Source organism: Entelurus aequoreus, linkage group LG26, assembly GCF_033978785.1.
Source record: "Entelurus aequoreus isolate RoL-2023_Sb linkage group LG26, RoL_Eaeq_v1.1, whole genome shotgun sequence".
Taxonomy (NCBI): Eukaryota; Metazoa; Chordata; class Actinopteri; order Syngnathiformes; family Syngnathidae; genus Entelurus; species Entelurus aequoreus.
In genome coordinates, this window is record NC_084756.1 from 11,554,702 (window position 1) to 11,576,522 (window position 21,821).

At 33.6% G+C, this 21,821-nt stretch overlaps 1 protein-coding gene across 2 annotated transcripts in view; it reads right to left on the reverse strand.

The window, feature by feature from the left end:
• Positions 1-21,821, reverse strand: part of col2a1b (collagen, type II, alpha 1b) — a 127,080-nt gene that overhangs the window by 20,449 nt on the left and 84,810 nt on the right. For both annotated transcript variants that reach the window (XM_062037771.1, XM_062037770.1), the window contains 12 exons: positions 20,259-20,366; positions 20,138-20,191; positions 20,016-20,069; positions 19,874-19,927; positions 19,751-19,804; positions 13,360-13,467; positions 13,226-13,279; positions 13,048-13,101; positions 10,925-11,086; positions 4,823-4,930; positions 1,799-1,906; positions 1,668-1,721 (listed from right to left, as the gene is read on the reverse strand). In XM_062037771.1, coding sequence (XP_061893755.1) covers positions 1,668-1,721; positions 1,799-1,906; positions 4,823-4,930; positions 10,925-11,086; positions 13,048-13,101; positions 13,226-13,279; positions 13,360-13,467; positions 19,751-19,804; positions 19,874-19,927; positions 20,016-20,069; positions 20,138-20,191; positions 20,259-20,366 — 972 coding nt within the window. The remainder of the gene's footprint in view (positions 1-1,667; positions 1,722-1,798; positions 1,907-4,822; positions 4,931-10,924; positions 11,087-13,047; positions 13,102-13,225; positions 13,280-13,359; positions 13,468-19,750; positions 19,805-19,873; positions 19,928-20,015; positions 20,070-20,137; positions 20,192-20,258; positions 20,367-21,821) is intronic.

Genomic DNA, 21,821 nt, shown 5'->3' on the forward strand with positions numbered 1-21,821 from the left:
TATACTTTCATACATACACTTGTACATATACACATATACTTATATACATACATATACATGTACTTGTATACATACTCTTGTACATATACACATATACATATATACATACATATACTTTTATACATACACTTGTACATATACACATATACATATATACATACATACACATACATATACTTGTACATATACTTGTACATATACATATATACATACATATACTTTCATACATACACTTGTACATATACACATATACTTATATACATACATATACATGTACTTGTATACATACTCTTGTACATATACACATATACATATATACTTACATATACTTTTATACATACACTTGTACATATACACATATACATATATACATACATATACATGCATATACTTGTACATATACACGTATACATACATACACACATATACTTTTATACATACACTTGTACATATACACATATACATATATACATACATATGCATACACTTGTACATATACACATATACATACATATACTTTCATACATACACTTGTACATATACACATATACATATATACATACATATACTTTCATACATACACTTGTACATATACACATACATATACATATACTTGTATACATACCCTTGTACATATACACATATACATATATACACACATATACTTTTATACATACATTTGTATATATACACATATACATATATACATACATATGCATACACTTGTACATATACACATATACATATCTACATACATATACTTTCATACATACACTTGTACATATACACATACACTTATATACATACATATACATGTACTTGTATACATACTCTTGTACATATACACATATACATATATACATACATATACTTTTATACATACACTTGTACATATATACATACATATACATACATATACTTGTACATATACACATATACATATATACATACATATACTTTCATACATACACTTGTACATATACACATATACTTATATACATACATATACATGTACTTGTATACATACTCTTGTACATATACACATATACATATATACATACATATACTTTTATACATACACTTGTACATATACAAATATACATATATACATACATATACATACATATACTTGTACATATACACGTATACATACATACACACATATCATTTTATACATACACTTGTACATATACACATATACATATATACATACATATGCATACACTTGTACATATACACATATACATACATATACTTTCATACATACACTTGTACATATACACATATACTTATATACATACATATACATGTACTTGTATACATACTCTTGTACATATGCACATATACATATATACATACATATACTTTTATACATACACTTGTACATATACACATATACTTATATACATACATATATTTGTATACATACTCTTGTACATATACATATATATATATATATATATATATATATATATATATATATATATATATATATATATATATATATATATATATATATATATATATATATATATATATATATATATATATATATATATATATATATATATATATACATACATATACATATACTTGTATACATTCCAATACACTATTTCATATGTCCGAAAATACTATAATTTGGGATTTTGAAGTAAAAGTCTCACCTTGATTCCAGGAGAACCGTCTCTACCAGGAGGTCCATCAGATCCAGCATTGCCCTGTCACATGACGCAGCATTGAGTCACATGATGACTTTTAATGGCCTCCGCCTGCTGTGTGCTGCTCTTTCACTGACCTCTCTGCCTGGCTCTCCTGAAGGTCCAGTGAGTCCAGGTGGTCCAACCGGTCCGGGGGGTCCGCGGTCTCCGCCCCCACCTGTGGCACCTTGCTTTCCAGGCTCACCCTGTGAGGAAGAGGAGGAGGTGACTCACCTCTCTGAGCTGATGAAGGCTACAGAGAAGGTCTCAGTGACACACTGAATGTGACACAGGTGGCAGCGGAAGAAATTTAATTTTGAGCTGATGCTATTAAATTATTTTTTTTTAATAATGAATTACATATGGTTTAAATTGACCATTTATTTAACATCTATTTAAAGCCTTGTTAATAATAATGTATGTTTTTTAAATGTAAAGTTACAAAACGAAATTGTTGTAAAATAAGTATAAATTAGAAGTGATATTATATATTATATATTTTTTATTTTACCTTATAAATAAACCTTATAAATGTACCTTTATAATTTTAGATAAAAAGTAATATTTATTTTTTGGGTAATTCAAGTTATCTGATGTAAAATGTACATTTTTTTGATGATCATATTGACAAAATATAAAATGTTTTTTTTAAAAAATAATTAAATTTATCGATTATATATCTGATGTAAAATGTTCATTTTCAACCTTATAGTTTTTTGATGTAAAATGTTTATTTTTTTTAAATGTTATTAAAAAAAAAAATAGTTATTTGATAAATAATCATAGTTTTAGTATTTAGAATGTTTCTTTTTGAGATTATGGGCATTTGTTTCTTTTTTATAACTATAGTTATCAGATATACAAAGATGTTTGTTTTCTAATGATTACAGTTATCCGAAGTATTTAAAAAAAAAAATTGTAATTATTGTTATCCAGTGTAAAATGTTTTTTTAATAATGATATTTATCAATTATAGGTTTCTGATGTAAAATGTTTATTTTTAGAAATTATTATAGTTATCTGATGTAAAATTATTATTTTTTAGAGAATAATTCTGGTTATCTGATGTAAAATTTTTATTTTAATAGAAATAGTTGTCTAGTGTGAAATGTTTATTGTAATAATTATAGTGATTTGATGTAAAATGAACATTTTAACACATTTATGACAGTTATTTGAAGTAAAATGTTTGTTTTATTAATGATATTGTCAAATGTCAAATGTTTATTTTTAGCTATGAGATGAAAGATGACAGGCAAAGATCAATTCCAATGACCAGTGAATGATGATGCCTCCACGCGCTCACATGTTCACAAATGACCGGCCACCTGCTGGTCACCATGACAACGTAACATTATACAGGCTGTGCAATGACGGCTGCAGATAGAGATCAGGGCAGTGTTACTAAAGATTGTTATTGCACAGACTTGCTCCTCGTGGACAAATTCTAAGAACATTCTCAGCAATCACGGACATTAATCAAAGCTAGGACATTTTAGCCTCTAAAAAACACATTGAGTTGAAAGTTAAAAGTGCAAAAATTACCAGCATGAAAATGAATATGAGTAAATAAACATAACTATTACTATTTGAATTCTGTGCAAGTGGACCTACGTTTTCACACATTTTGTAGGATCATTTTAAAGTCAAGCTGACTATTCATTTAACACGGGGTCAGCAACCCCCTAGGGCCGCTCTTTAGTCCCTGGAGCATTTTTAAGAAAGGATTGAAAATGGATAAAGATGGGGGGAAAAATAATATTTTTGTTTTTGTATGTTTATTGTTTGAGGACAAACATGACACAAACCTTCCCAATTGTTAGAATAGTTTAAAATGTTTGTGTGTATGCTTCACTGATGACACTTTTTGGTGAACATTGTTTTGTCCTACTGATTTCTGTGGTTCTTGAACTCACCACAGTGTGGACTGTGACGCAACAGTTTGTTTACTTGTAAAATCTTCCACTCCTTCTTTGTATCATTTTGTCCACCAAATGTTTTATACTGTGCGTGAATGCACAAAGGTGCGCTTTGTTGATGTTATTGACTTGTTGGAGTGCATATTTGGTCAGTGCATGACTGCAAGCTATTTAGGCTAGCTGTATGCACATATTGCATCATTATGCCTCATTTGTAGGTATATTTGAGCTCATTTAATATCCTTTACTTTTATCCTCTTTGTATATAATTTATATTTGCATGTCTCATGACACATTATCTGTAGTTGTCCGTGTGCCATGTTGTTCCAGACCACAGCAAACATTACCTAGCTTGCCAAAGATTGTAATACATCCATTAGAAGAAGACAGCTGGCCCTTTCTTTGAACTTGGACACACACATCCAAAGCTTTGGCCATTCTAAGCCAGTCATTTCCAGAAGTTATCTCACCCTCTGAGAAGTTTTACTAATGGTTTCTAATGTTGTAAAAATGTGTAGAATAAATATTAAATTTCAACATTTCTGTCAACGAAGATTTGCTTCAGCCTGCGACACATAGTCATTTTGATAGTAGGCTATCATAGCTTATATAGACACTTACATCATGTGTTGCCTTCATTATAACACTTATATAAGACTTTTAAAGTCATTTTGATAGTAGGCTAATATAGACACTTACATCATGTGTTGCCTTCATTATAACACTTATAAAAGACTTTTAAAGTAATTTTGATAGTAGGCTAATACAGCTAATGTAGACACTTACATCATGTGTTGCCTTCATTATAACACTTATATAAGACTTTTAAAGTCATTTTGATAGTAGGCTAATATAGCTAATGTAGACACATCATGTGTTGCCTTCATTATAACACTTATATAAGATTTTTAAAGTCATTTTGATACTCACTAAAATAGGAGTATAAAAGCTGATGGCTACATACAATAATCATGCAGATTTGTGGTGGTTAGAACCACAGGCATTGTTGATCAAAGCTGCTATATATATATATACATATATATATATATATATATATATATATATATATATATATATATATATATATATATATATATATATATATATATATATATATATATATATATATATATATATATATATATATATATATCAAAGCTGCTACATCAATTACATTAAATAAGCCATTTTCTGAGTACTCACAGAAGGTCCGGGAAGGCCGGGGAAGCCTCGTTCACCTCGCTGTCCAGGAAGACCCACAATTCCACGCTGGCCGCCCAAACCCTGAGGACCGGAGGGACCTAAAGCACCCTGGGGAAAAAACACAGAAGCCATTAAAGAATATGGAATTGATTAACAAAGAAATACTCTACTAGTATGAAGTAGAGTAGAGAGTTGTCTCCATACCAATATTTTGGTACCGGTACTAAAATGTATTTTGATACTTTTCTAAAAAAAAAAGGGGACCAAAAAATGGCATTATTGGCTTTATTTTAACAAAAAATCTTAGGGTACATTAAACATATGTTTATTATTGCAATCTAGTCCTTAAATAAAATAGTGAACATACTAGACAACTTGTCTTTTAGTAGTAAGTAAACAAACAAAGACTCCTAATTAGTCTGCTGAAGTATGCAGTAACATATTGTGTCATTTATCATTCTATTATTTTGTCAACATTATTAAGGACAAGTGGTAGAAAATGAATTATTAATCTACTTGTTCATTTACTGTTAATATCTGCTTATTTTCTCTTTTAACATGTTCTATCTACACTTCTGTTAAAATCTAATAATCACTTATTCTTCTGTTGTTTGATACTTTACATTAGAGATACCACAAATTTAGGTATCAATCCGATACCAAGTAGTTACAGGATCATACATTGGTCATATTCAAAGTCCTCATGTGTCCAGGGACATATTTACTGAGTTTATAGAATAGAATAGAATAGAATAGAAGACTAGAATGGACTTTATTGTCATTATATGTGCATATAACGAGATTAAAGACTCCAATTTAAGGTGAGGTAATGAGAACAAATATGGGGTAAAAATAAATAAATAATAAAATAAAATAAATTATACAACAGGCAATAAAGAAAAAAACTAACAATTGAAATAAACAGACTACTATCCCATAAAAATAATAAGCAATCCTGTACAATATAGAAAACACTATAGAAATACAAAATACTGTACAATATACAGAACATGACAAGAGTACCGGAGTAATAACAATCAGTGTCGGACGTATTACACTCAAAGGGTAATATTGCACAGTAGGGTATTAGGGTAGGATATTGTATAGGGGTGAATTATTATTATAAGCTATAAACATGATATGAATTTTAAAAGAAGGAAAAAAGATTTTGTGACAATAAAACATATGTAATCATAGTAGTATTGACTAGATATGCTCCTGTACTTGGTATCATTACAGTGGATGTCAGGTGTAGATCCACCCATAGTGTTTGTTTATATTGTGACGCTGGTGAGCTACGGTGTGTAGTGAAGCATGTTTAGCTATTCCTCGTCCTGCAGTGATAATGATACATGTAAGAAACTTACTTTATTTGTCGCCATGGAGGCCAGGATTAGTGATTTAGAAGTAGCTAAAACACTGTCAATTGCAGATGGACGTTAGCCGCTAACTAGCTAGCCATGTCTTAAAGCACCTCTTCCTGAGGGCGTTTCAGTGTTATAGCTTCACCTTTATTGTCAGTTTTTAATCCAAAATGCGTCCGTTCTCCCTTTTCTGTCTACACACTGTGTCTGCTTGTAAGTACTCTGTGTGTGCGCGCTGCCGAACATGCTCCTCTGCTCGTAAAACCAGCAATGTCACGACGTGACGACGACGCGCCTGTAAAAAAAAATATGCCGAACGGTACTTTTCTGGGCTCCTCTGCTTAGGCTGCTGCCCCCGCGACCCAACCTCTGATAACATGAAGAAGATGGATGGATGGATGGATGGATGGATGGACGGTACTTTTCAAACAGAGTATAATACCGTTTTTGATTCATTGGTACAGCGATACTATACTAGTAGCGGTATACCGTACAACGTATTTATTTCTAGCCAATATCTCTTTTGTTTTATCGGACCTACAAATTCTACCTAGCAACAACTTCAGAAGAACAATTACTATTCCTTCACATGTGCAGTTTTGTCAAAAATCATTCATTTTTGTTGTTTTTTGTGTGTTTTTAATACACTGGACTCCATCCTTTGCTTTGTCTTTGACTTTTTCCCCCACGATGAAACCACAGAACGAGGACAGAGAGGAATAGCGTGATGATAACCATAGAACAAGAATTTGAACTCATATTGGAAAAGGGTCTGGCTCAGAAGTACAAGAAAGAGTACCTTGGTTTTCGTACGCTCTACTTTTTGTATGATTTGGTTTTGGATGGAAATCAACACTTTGTCTTGTTTTTGGTCCATTGTCCCGGTTATTGTACAGCCAAACAAACTACAGTATAGAGATGTGATGATAACAGACATCATGACAAATCACAGTAACATTTGTGACGTTAGTATTTATGATGGAAAAATCGGGATTGGAAAAACTCATGATGATACTGCTCATTTGTGAGAGAAGAAGCTAGCTAGTCCATAATTACTTTATCATCGCATTCCATTTCATTATAACAATGATCATTTTGGTCAAAACAACTGTGATAATAAATGACTGTACATCCCGAGGACAGTAGTGTGTTTGCCAGCGTACTACTCTGCGGAATTGAGTGCCCTAACAAATCAGTCTGTGTTTTTTTGAACTGAGTACGACTGTAAAATAATCTAGTATAGGGCCAAAAAAAGTTGCGACTGATAGCATTTTTATACAGAAGGTGAGAAACACTATTGAATTCAAGAAACAACTCAAAGCAGGAAGTTGGCAATGCCTCTCCACTCAACTCTGTCTTAGCCAATTTAAATTAAATTGTTATTAATATGTGTTTTACATTGTTTTCTGCATGCAAAATTGGCATTATTCTCTGTAAAATGTGTTTTTATGTTCATATTTGTGCATGTGTTGGGTTATTTTACACAATATATAATACTTGAAGTGTTAATAAAGGCTTTGTGTGACAGTAAAATATTAGGAGTGTTCCATACATCCATCCTTTTTTCTACCGCTTGTCCCTTTCAACACAGTGGACATAAATGCCATAAAAATATGCCACTTGAAATAAGAAAATAGGAAAAATAGGAAAAATATGTATAGCTTGATTCTGGTTGATTCTGGCTGTTGTGTATCAGCCATTTTTTTTTAAAATGAAAGAAAATATGTGTCGACTTCATCATCTGCTGACGTTTATTCCAGCTGCTGGCTTACAAACTACAGCTTCATCCATCAAAATGGATTTGTCCATCACACCTGATCTACTTTCTGCCCCGCGCCTCGGCTACTTCATGAGGCCAGAGTGAGCCCTCGCGACACACACACACACACACACACACACACACACACACACACACACACACACACACACACACACACACACACACACACACACACACACACACACACACACACACACACACACACACACACACACACACACACACACACACACACACACACATTATACCTTCTTGAGACCTCTGAAAAATGCCTACCTCTTTAGGACCAGCCTTTCTAGATATATAAAGATTTGTATTTAGAACATTAATAATATATACATACTATGCAAATATAAAAAAAGCTTGTTGTGAAAAATGATTTGGAATTTCACAAGGAAAACTTAGAATTTTGGCAGTATTATAATAAAAGTCATCATTTTACTCAATGTAAGTCAACATTTTACAAGAAAAACCTGAACATGTGTGCAAATAAATGATAAAAGTTGGAATTTTACTCAATAACAGTCGCAAGTTTACAAGAAAAAGCTTAACATTTTGGCAGTTTTATGGAAAGAGTCGTAATTTTTACTCGACAAAAGTCAACATTTTATAAGAAAACTTTAAAATTTTGGCAATATTATAATAATTATCGGAATTTCGCTTGGCAAAATTATGACAATAGTCATCGTTTTACTCAAAAAATATCACTATTTTACAAGAACAAAAAAAAAAGGGCAACAGTGTGATAAAAGCCAAAATTTTATATAACAAATGTCACCATTTTGCATAAAAAAGTAATACTTTTACATAAAAAAGTAATACTTTTACATAAAAAAAGTAATCATTTTACGACAAAATATTGCAATATTACAGAAACAGAAAAATATGAAAAATTCTTCCCAATTTTATAAGAAAAAAGTTGACACATTGTGAGAAAAAGACTGATTTTAGTTAATTTATTTTTTGGGGAATTGTTTGCTTGTAATTGGTTTTTAATCTTCATTATTTACTTCAAGTTATACATGTGTCTGTATACATTTTTTTAAATATTAATTTTGGCCAAAGAGGGCGCATTTCAATTTCTTACACACACTTGTTATTTCATATGTTGACTAGAGGGGGAGCACTTTTAAAAGCGACACACAGTCAATTTGAAAAATCACTCCTTTTTGGGTCCACCCTCATTTTGATAGATGTCACCAGCAGGGGTGCAAATGAGACATTCTCTATTAGATGCAATGTTATTGGGACCATGATTTATGTCATCACTTGTTCACACCTCCTCATAGGGAAGATACATTTTTTTTTCTTGATGTCTCAAGAAGGGTAGAAATACAAGAACACACACACGCACACACACACACACACACACACACACACACACATTCTTGTATTTGTTACCTTCTTGAGACCTCCAAATAAGCGTACCTCTGTAGTACCACGCTATATATATATATATATATATATATATATATATATATATATATATATATATATATATATATATATATATATATATATATATATATATATATATATATATATATATATATATAAAGATTTGTATTTACAACATTAATGAAATATACATACTATGCAAATATAAAAAAGCTTGTTGTGAAAAATGAGTTGGAATTTCACCAGAAAAACTTAACATTTTTGCAGAATTATAATACAAGTCGTCATTTTACTCAACGCAAGTCAACATTTTACAAGAAAATCTGAACATTTGTGCAATGTTATGAGAAAAGTTGGTATTTTACTCAAAAAACAGTCGCAAGTTTACAAGAAAAAGCTAAACATTTTGGCAATTTTATGAAAAGAGTCGTCATTTTACTCGACAAAAGTCCCAATTTTATAAGAAAACATATAACAATTTTTTTTGGCAAAATTATGACAAAAGTCATAATTTTACTCAAAAAAATTTCACTATTTTACAAGAACAACAAAAAAAAATTGGCAATGTTGTGATAAAAGTCTGAATTTTATATGACAAATGACACCATTTTGCATTAAAAAGTAATAATTTTACATAAAAAATGTATCTTGATGTGTCAAGAAGGGTAAAAATACAAGAACTCTAACACACACACACACACACACACACACACACACACACACACACACACTCACACACACACACACACACACACACACACACACACACACTGAATCTGACAATGAAGATTACATGTATGTAATAGATGTTTGCAATCATCTGTGGGCTGGCATTAGCTTGACAGAACTTGTCATCTGCTGGTGATTGCTTGTGTGTGTGTGTGTGTGTGTGTGTGTGTGTGTGTGTGTGTGTGTGTATAGAGGACAAGGTAAAAGCCTGTGGGGTCGTGCCATTAGTCTGTCAGTGTGTTGGCTTCCTCTGCTATTACACTCAATGACAGCTGGCTTTATTCATGGCGAAAGTTTATTTTCCTGTCTTGAAGAAAGATGTTTAAGATGTTGTCGTTGCACCAGTGAGCCACGGATGAGGAGATGCTGCTCCATTATTGATTAAAGTAAAGTCTGAATGTCATTAAAACAGTTAGCTCCATCTTTTGACACTTTTTCCACTCCCGGCCTTGCACGCTACACCACTACCACAAAGATGACGGGGAGAAGACGCTGTCGAAGTGGAGGCACGTAAATAAGACCGCCCACAAAACGGCGCATCCTAAAGTGACTGTCAGAAAGCGACTTGAAGATGATCTGTAAAACATCATCTATGCAACATTTTGACCAAAGAACCACCATTACATGTTATGTAGACCACAAGGAAGTCTTTTACATTTAGAAATAATAATAATAATAATATGACTCCTTTAATGCGCCTAATAATCCGGTGCGCTTTATATATAACAAAAGACCTGACTAGACCCGCTCATCGGTAGTGCGCCTTATAATCCGGTGCGCCCTATGGTCCGGAAAATACTGTATATTGATATATAAAGATGACAAACTCACAGGGGGGCCGTCCTCTCCGGCGTCTCCCTTCTCTCCGGAGGTTCCAGCGGGACCACGGAGCCCAGCATCACCTTGTCTGCCATGGGGGCCACCGTCTCCCCTCACGCCTTTGGGTCCGTCTTTGCCAGAGGGGCCGGCGGGACCAGCGGCTCCAGGATTACCCTAAGGAAACATAGCGCTTGATTACAAGAAGAACAAATAGTGACTTTGATAATGTTCTGGAGTGCATGAGAAAGTGGAAATGGGAACAAACTGTAGCTTTTATCGACCACATCCTCATGTAAGAACAAGTGTGTTGTCACAATAGAGTTGTTGTTGTGTTAGGGCGGAGGTCAACAACCCGCGGCTCTAGTGCCACATGCGGCTCTTTAGCTTTGCTCTAGTGCAGGGGTGTCCAAAGTGCGGCCCGGGGGCCATTTGCGGCCCGCAGCTAATTGTTTACCGGCCCGCCACACATTCTGGAAATACTATTGTAAAAATAAAAAAGAACATCAAAAAAAGCGGAATGAGGTGAAATCATTCCAAAAAGGAATGAGGTGAAATCTAACGAGAAAAAGTTGCAATGTTGACACAAAAGCTGCCGTGCAGGCTGGTTTTTTTTTTCTTTTGTCTTTCTTCATTTTTCTTTTTTTTGCCATTGCTCAAAAAAAAAAAAAAAGACAAAAAATCCATGTTATAATGAATTATTTTCAGGGCTCCAATTACTTCAAATATTTCAATTTAAAATGTTTTATGTGGTAAATATTGCATACATTGTGTAGTAGACATATAAAAACATCAAAGTTTTCTTTGACAAAAGCGCATAAAACAAACAAAATAATAGTTCCAGCATAAAATCGACAGATATATCTGAAGTTGATCTCGTAACTTAAGTGTTGAAAGTAAAAGAAAACCTAATACAAATGTATCACTTTATGAGTGGGGCACCTTTTGGATCCCAAATATATTTAGTGATTTTTTATTTATCTTTTCACTGTGATTACTCAAAAATATGAAATAATTAAAATCAAATTTGTCGTGCATTATTGATCTTTTAGGGCTCTAATTACTAAATACTGCATATTTCAGTTTTACTATAAAAAAAACTAAGTTGTTTTTGACAGAAAAGCCATAAAACATTTTTTTTTATTTGTATTACTTTATATCAACTTGAAGTTGATATAGAGATTTACTGTAAGCGTTAAATAATTAAAAAAAAATAATAATCTGACTTATTTTTAACATTTTAATGACTGAGACCCTTTATGAGCCCCGGACCCCTAAAGGTAAAATAAATAAAAAATGCATATATTTTGTAATGGTTTGAAGATGAAAAAGATCAAAATGGCCCCCACATGCTTTAATGTTTCCGTGTGCGGCCCTCAGTGGAAAAAGTTTGGACACCCCTGCTCTAGTGGCTCCCTGGAGCTTTTTCAAATATGTATGAAAATGGAAAAAAATGGGGTAAAAAATATATTTTTTTGTTGTAATATGGTTTCTGTAGGGGGACAAACATGACACAAACCTTCCTAATTGTTAGAAAGCCCACAGTTTAATATGTTTATGCTTCACCGAGGACAATTTGGCGATCTACTAATTTCAGCGGTCCTTGAACTCACCATAGTGTGGACTGTGATGGAACAGTTTGTTCACACCTACAACTTTCTCCGACGCTGCCACAGAAAGAGGTGTTTTATGCCACTCTTTCTTTGTCCCGTTTTGTCCACCAAACGTTTTATACTGAGCGTGAATGCACAAAGGTGAGCTTTGTTGATGTTATTGACTTGTTGGAGTGCTAATCAGGCATATTTGGTCAGTGCATTGTTGCAAGCTAATCAATGCTAACATGCTATTGAGGTTAACTGTATGTACATATTGCATCATTATGCCTCGCTTGTAGGTATATTTGAGCTCATTTAATTTCCTTTAATTATGTCCTCTGTGTATTTAACTTATATTTACATGTCTCATGACACATTATATGTATGTAATTATGTTCTTTACAAGTGTATGTCAACTTTTGACCGCGACTGTATATACACACATATACCTGTACTCTAAGAAATGCATTATTGATTATTCCAAGCAGTGGTTATCTAAAATGGTAATGGTTGCTGATCCAAATTAGGATTGTTTGAACTTACATTGGGCCCGGGGGGTCCAACACGGCCAGCGGCTCCAGGGAAACCAGTGGCGCCCTGAAAGAGAAGGAGATGACGAAGACGATGAAGTCAGTCTGACAAGGCAGGAAAAATGAATCCCAACAGAAAATCAATAACAGTGATGTGTTCGGCCGGGGTCCATTTTCATGATGTCACTTACAGAAGGTCCTTGAGCACCGCGAGCACCCTTTGGTCCAGAAACACCAGTCGGACCCTGAAAGAGAACCATCAAATGGGGGTTTTGTGGCGTGATGGTATATAGTTGGGTGATAACATTTCAGTGGCAATACCCACAGAAGGCCCAGGAGCACCAGATGGTCCTTGAGGTCCGGGGGCGCCGGCGTCACCCTTCTGCCCGGATTCTCCTTGGTCTCCCTTGAGTCCAGGTTGGCCGTCAGCACCCTGATGGAGACAATTAGCATTAGCTAATGGCGGCTAATGGACTCTATTAGTATTGTTAGCATTGATTGATTGATTGAGACTTTTATTAGTAGATTGCACAGAACAGTACATATTCCGTACAATTGACCACTAAATGGTAACACCCGAATACGTTTTTCAACTTGTTTAAGTCGGGGTCCACGTAAATCAATTCATGGTAATTCATGTTATTCACACGTTTTGTGCCATTCAGTTATTTGAAAATTTATTTATTTTAAGTCATTTTGGACTTTGTTCAACTAATGTGACAAATAATTCCAGATTTGTAATTTCTGTTCCTTAAAATTTTCAAGGAGAGTGGACGGCTATTAAAAAAAAAGGCTGTTTTCTTTTAGATGCATCAGTCGCTATTTTGTCTTGATCCCTTTAGAGCAGTGTTTTTCAACCTTTTTTGAGTCAAGGCACATTTTTTGCGTTGAAAAAATGCAGAGGCACACCACCAGCAGAAATAATTAAAAAACGAAACTCAGTTAACAGTAAAAAGTCGTTGTCGCAATTGTTGGATATGACTTTAAACCATAACCAAGCATGCATCACTATAGCTCTTGTCTCAAAGTAGGTGTACTGTCACCACCTGTTGTTTTCCTGTGTGTAGTGATTTAGTTTTTGTCTTGCGCTCCTATTTTGGTCTCTTTTTTTGGTATTTTCCTGTAACAGTTTCATGTTTTCCTTTGAGCGATATTTCCCGCATCTGCTTTATTTTAGCAATCAAGACTATTTCAGATGTTTTTATCCTTCTTTGTGGGGACATTGTTGATTGTCATGTCATGTTCGGATGTACATTGTGGACGCCGTCTTTGCTCCACAGTAAGTCTTTGCTGTCGTCCAGCGTTCTGATTTTGTTTACTTTGCAGCCAGTTCAGTTTTAGTTTCGTTCTGCATAGCTTTCCCTAAGCTTCAATGCCTTTTCTTAGGGGCTCTAACCTTTTGTTTATTTTTGGTTTAAGCATTAGATACCGTTTTACCTGCACGCTGCCTCCCGTTGTTCCCGACATCTACAAAGCAATTAGCTACCGGCTGCCACCAACTGATATGGAAGAGTATTACACGGTTACTCTGCTGAGGTCTAGACAGCACCAACACTCAACAACAACAACACATAATTTGCAGACTCTAATTACTGGTTTGCAAAAAATATTTTTAAACCAAATAGGTGAAATGAGATAATCTCCCACGGCACACCAGACTGTATCGCACGGCACACTAGTGTGCTGCGGCACAGTGGTTAAAAAACACTGCTCTAGGCATATTGTACACTGTTTCTATTGGTCAGCTGTATGACCGCACAAATAAATAATTAAACAAAATGGCCAACGGACGTGGAGGGATACTGTATATGTTCATATGTTCTATTTTAGGATACCCTTACAAATCAAGCAACATGCAAGCTACAACTATAAAATAATATATATATTTTTAAAAGTTGTCATTTATTTATTCATGTGTGCACTAAATTGGGCATTATGTAATGAAGGCAAATATATTTGTGTATATTTGAGAAAATACTTTATCCGCTGGAACTTTTTGGCTGCAAATCAAATACTGTATGTGTTTTGAATGTAAATATAGTTTGTATTGGAATGTTTTGTCGGAAAAAAAATCTGTGACATCAATCCTCAAGAAAGTGTTTTTTTTATCTAGAGATTCAAAAAAATAAAAAGATTACTCCCTATGTGTCGATATATATATATATATATATATATATATATATATATATATATATATATATATATATATATATATATATATATATATATATATATATATATTTTAAAATTAATTAATTAATTTAATTGTTTTATTTTTTATTTTTTTAAATTATTATTATTTACTATCTGTTTATATTTTTTTATTTTATTTCTGATTATTATTATTATTAGCATTATTTGATAGTTTTAATTGATTTATCTGTAAATATTATTTTGACTTGTTTTGTTTTCTTGCTGGTTTTTTTCTTTTTGGGGGAGGAGGGTGGTGGCATCGTTGGGATGTAAACAAAAAAATATGTTGACATTTGGGGCAGATGGTAGATGTGTGATGTATGCAAATATGATGTAGTGGATAGGAATGTCTGATGCTGGATGTCAATAAAAACTAAATGAAAAAAACAAATAAATCTAGAGAGGCTTAAAGAGTAATGGAATAAAAACACTTGCTGATGTAGGTTACACTAATTGTATTTAATTAGTCTTAAATTGCAAGGCTGCACAATTTTTTTTAATCCTTTTTTTTGGCCTAATGACTAGTTAAAATCGTTTTTTAATCCCACTTTTATTTTCCAACATGAACTAATCTAATCCTTCATTTACAATTTTTAATCTGTACTAGTGTTGTCCCGATACCAATATTTTGATACAGGAACCAACATTATTTTGATACTTTTCTAAAAAAAGGGAACCACAAAAAATGGCATTTTTGGCTTTATTTTAACAAAAAAATCTTAGGGTACATTAAACATATGTTTATTATTGCAATTTAGTCCTTAAATAAAATAGTGAACATACCAGACAACCTGTCTTTTAGTAGTAAGTAAACAAACAAAGGCTCCTAATTAGTCTGCTGACATATGCAGTAACATATTGTGTCATTTATCTACCTCTTATTTTGTCAACATTATGAGGGGCAAACTGTAAAAATTGATTATTAATCCACTTGTTAATGTACTGTTAATATCTAATTACTTTCTGTTTCAACATGTTCTATCTACACTTCTGTTGAAATGTAATAATCACTTATTCTTCTGTTGTTTGGATACTTTACATTCGTTTTGGACGATACCACACATTTAGGTATCAGTCCGATACCAAGTCGTTACAGGATCATACATTGGTCATATTAAAAGTCCTCATGTATCCAGGGACATATTTACTGAGTTTATAAACATAACATACATGTTTTTTAAACGAAAGAAGATGTTGTGATGCCAAAAAAATATCGATGTAATCATAGTAATATCGACTAGATACGCTACTGTACTTGGTATCATTACAGTGGATGTCAGGTGTAGATCCACCAATGGCATTTGTTTACATTGTGATGCCGGTGAGCTATTGCATCCTCCTACGGTGTGTAGTGAAACATGTTTAGCTATTACTCGTCCTCCAGTGATAATACTACTTGTAAGAAACTTACTTTATTAGTCGCCATGAAGGCGAGGATTAGTGATTTAGAAGTAGCTAAAACACTGCAGACTGCGGATGGACTTTAGCCGCTAGCGAGCCATATCTTAAAGCACCTCTTCCTGAGGGCGTTGTACTTTTCAGAGGCGGTATAGTACCGAATATGATTAATTAGTATCGCAGTACTATACTAATACCGGTATACCGTACAACCCTAATCAGTACTAGTGGCTGTTAATATGTCATTTTTAGATTTGTCCATCAGACGGCAATATTGTTTCCCATTTAAAGTATGCAACAACATAATAATACGTGTGTTGTTAATGCTGTTCCATATTACAGTAATGTGTTTTTTTTTAGATTCAATAAAAGACCGACACGTTTAAAGAGGAAACAGTACTGATATGTAATATTTACACAGCAGGTTTAGGGACAAATGATTATGTACATTCAAACAAGGGTTTCCCAGCAAGTAAACAGAGGTGTTTCTGTTCCACTGCAATTAAAGCGTGACAGCAGTGAGGCGTGGGAACAGGAGTGTTAAAAAGTGTATTTTTCTGCTAGCATCTCCTTCTATTTCGAGTGTGTGTGGTGATAATTAAGGCGGGAACTTGTTAGAATAATTGTATCTAAGTTATCACACAACTTTGTGTTTCAATGTGTTCCCGGCGAGCAGACAAAAGCCGTCTTTGATCCTACCAAGAAGAAGCCTTGTAAAACTCCACGGTGTAGGGTGGGAAGCAACATGAAGGTGTTCGGTTTCTTTCTTCTATTGTAATCCACAGGAAGATTTTGTCTTGACCCGAGAACTACAACGCGAAGAGGAAGCAGGACCTGACTCCCCTCCAGGCACCTCTTCTTTGAACTGTTTTACAACCTTTTCTTTGAACTGTTTTGTGGCCAAAGGCAGCACCTGTTTACGACCCCCTTCCTTTAGAAACAGCTGTTGCCATGTAATCAGGGGAAGTCCAAATAAGAGAGGAGGCGTACAATCTTTCGTCAGAGCGTGGTGGAACTGTGCAAAGAGTACAGTCCAGACGTTTCTCCTCATTGAGCTACATTTTATTGTGTCTCTGTTTAATTCCTTGCTTCTTGTCTTGTTTAATAGATGTCATCAGTGTTTGAACCTGACAGAACTCATACCAAGACAGTTTATATACTCAATAATGTCAGTGTCATACTAGGGGGAAAAATGTTTATTAAAAATATTTATGTGATGTTTGGCCGGGAGAGTAATGACTTCCTTGCTTGTCTCTTGGAGATAATCACACTCAAACTTTGCACCGAGACACGCCTTTGTCCTTCTGTCTGTGATTGAGTGTCATGTCATTATATCTGTGTTACTTATCTATGTGTTAATGATGCTTGTGTTACTTACTCTATGTATGTATTTATTAATACTTGTGTTACTTACTCTATGTATGTATTTATTAATACTTGTGTTACTTATGCATGCGCTAATAATACCTGTATTACTTTACAGGTATCATTAACCTAAGTTACTTATGTCTGTGTTTTTTGATACCTGTGTTACTTATGTATTTATTGATACTTGTGTTACTTATGTATGTATTTATTGATACTTGTGTTACTTATGTATGTGTTTAATGATACCTTTGTTACTTATGTCTGTTTTTGATACCTGTGTTACTTATCTATGTGTTTAATGATACCTGTGTTACTTACGTATGTCTGTCTTAATTGATACTTGTGTTACTTATGTATGTGTTAATGATACCTGTGTTATTTATGTATGTGTTAATGATACCTGTGTTACTAATGTATGTGTTTAATGCTACCTGTGTTACTTATGTCTGTGTTTTCTGATACTTGTGTTACTTATGTATGTGTTTAATGCTACCTGTGTTACTTATGTATGCATTTATTGATACTTGTGTTACTTATGTATGTATTTATTGATACTTGTGTTATTATGTATGCGTTTAATGATTCCTGTGTTACTTATGTCTGTGTTTTTGATACCTGCGTTACTTATGTATGTGTTTATTGATAATTGTGTAACTTATGTATGTTTTAATGATACCTGTGTTACTTATGTATGTGTATAATGATACCTGTGTTACTTATGTCTGTGTTTAATGATACCTGTGTTAATTATGTATGTGTTTAATGATACCTGTGTTACTTATTTATGTGTTTATTGATACTTGTGTTACATATGTATGTGTTTGATGATACCTGTGTTACTTATCTACGTGTTTAATGATACCTGTGTTACTTATGTCTGTCTTTGTTGATACTTGTGTTATTTATGTATGTGTTGATGATACCTGTGTTACTTTTACTTATGTATGTGTTAATGATACCTGTGTTACTTATGTCTGTGCTATTGATTCTTGTGTTACTTATTTATGTGTTGATGATACATGTCTTACTTATGTATGTGTTTATTGACACATGCGTTACTTATGTATGTCTTAATGATACCTGTGTTACTTGTGTATGTTTATTGATACTTGTGTTACTTATGTATGGGTTAATGATACCTGTTACTTATGTATGTGTTTAATGATTCCTGTGTTACTTATGTATGTGTTTATTGATACATGCGTTACTTATGTATGTGTTAATGATACCTGTGTTACTTATGTCTGTCTTTATTGATACTTTTGTTACTTATGTGTGTGTTAATGATACTTGTTACTTATATATGTGTTTAATGATATTTGTGTTACTTTTGTATGTGTTTATTGATACTTGTGTTGCATATGTTTGTGTGTATTTGTGTTACTTATTCATGTACTTAATTATACTTGTGTTACTTATGTCCGTGTTTATTGATACTTGTGTTACTTATGTATGTATTTATTGATACTTGTGTTACTTATGTATGTATTTATTGATACTTGTGTTACTTATGTATGTATTTATTGATACTTGTGTTATTATGCATGCGTTTAATGATTCCTGTGTTACTTATGTCTGTGTTTTTGATACCTGCGTTACTTATGTATGTGTTTATTGATAATTGTGTAACTTATGTATGTTTTAATGATACCTGTGTTACTTATGTATGTGTATAATGATACCTGTGTTACTTATGTCTGTGTTTAATGATACCTGTGTTAATTATGTATGTGTTTAACGATACTTGTGTTACTTACAGGTGGCCCAGCAAAGCCAGCAGGCCCAGGGGGTCCGGTCTCACCTCGGTCACCCTGTAGAAGATGACAATTGGTCAATGCATGCTGCATTATCATGGTCACCAAGTTTTATGGTGAACTTACAGGAGCACCACGAGTACCAGCAGCTCCAGAAGGACCAGCAGGACCTGATTCACCCTGTCAATAAAACACACAATGGGAGCATCAGTAACACGCACCCACACAAATGTGTGCAAACATAAGCAAACTGACAAATCCACCTTACCTTCTCACCATTTGGACCACCAGGACCAGGAGGACCGATGGGACCAGTAAGACCCTGCAACAGTACAACAGTTGAGTAACAAAATGTGGACAACATGTCTCAATACTGGACATTCAACTTACCCTGCCGCCATCTTTTCCAGCAGCACCCTCAGGTCCTTTCTCCCCAAGGTCACCCTATTAAAAACATGTTAATTCTGACACTCAGACGTACTGAACTTTGGTAATATATACGGTTTATTACTCTATCTCCTTTCGGTCCAGGGATACCAGAGCCTCCTCTCTCTCCAGGCATACCCTGCAGACCAGGCGGTCCCTGAGATCCAGCACCACCAGCGGGTCCAATAGCTCCCTAAAAGTGGATGAAGCACACAGATTGACACCAGCACAGCAGCGGATTGAAATATATTGTAATAGTTATTGTAGCGTGTACTTACACGTAATGGACATTACAACTGAATGGATACTATATTGGATTTATTTTGCACAATTATTACATTTAATTCAAACAATATGTTACAAAATATAATCAATACTGTGGTATTTAATATAGACTATGTACATGTACCGTATTTTTCGGACTATAAGTCGCAGTTTTTTTCATAGTTTGGCCGGGGGTGCGACTTATACTCAGGAGCGGCTTATGTGTGAAATTATTACCACATTACCGTAAAATATCAAATAATATTATTTAGCTCATTCACGTAAGAGACTAGACGTATAAGATTTCATGGGATTTAGCGATTAGGAGTGACAGATTGTTTGGTAAACGTATAGCATGTTCTATATGTTATACTTATTTGAATGACTCTTACCATATTATGTTACGTTAACATACCAGGCACGTTCTCAGTTGGTTATTTATGCCTCATATAACGTACACTTATTCAGCCTGTTGTTCACTATTCTTTATTTATTTTAAATTGCCTTTCATATGTCTATTCTTGGTGTTGGCTTTTATCAAATAAATTTCCCCAAAAAATGCGACTTATACTCCAGTGCGACTTATATATGTTTTTTTCCTTCTTTATTATGCATTTTCGGCCAGTGTGAATTATACTCCGGAGCGATTTATACTCCGAAAAATACGGTAATAAGAATTATGTTTTTACACAACGGAATTAAGACACTTCTGGCCAGATTTACTAAAGGTTTGCATTTACTAAAACACATGCAAACCTGATAGCACACGTAAAGCTGATCTAGTACAGTGTAGTGTTGTAACGATACCAATATTTTGGTACCGGTACTAAAATTATTTCGGTACGTTTCGGTACTTTTCTAAATAAAGGGGACCACAAAAAAATAGCATTATTTGCTTTAGCTTAACAAAAATCTTAGGGTACATTAAACATATGTTTCTTATTGCAGTTAAGTCCTTAAATAAAATAGTGAACATACTAGACAACTTGTCTTTTAGTAGTAAGTAAACAAACAAAGGCTCCTAATTTAGTTTGCTGACGTATGCAGTAACATATTGTATTTTGTCATTTATCTACCTATTATTTTGTCAACATTATTAAGGACAAGTGGTAGAAAATTTATTATTAATCTACTTGTTCATTTACTGTTAATATCGGCTTACTTTGTCTTTTAACATGTTCTGTCTACACTTCTGTTAAAATGTAATACTCACTTATTCTTCTGTTGTTTGATACTTTACATTAGTTTTGGATGATACCACACATTTAGGTATCAATCCGATACCAAGTAGTTACAGGATCATACATTGGTCATATTCAAAGTCCTCATGTGTCCAGGGACATATTTCCTGAGTTTATAAACATAATATACATTTAAAAAAAAG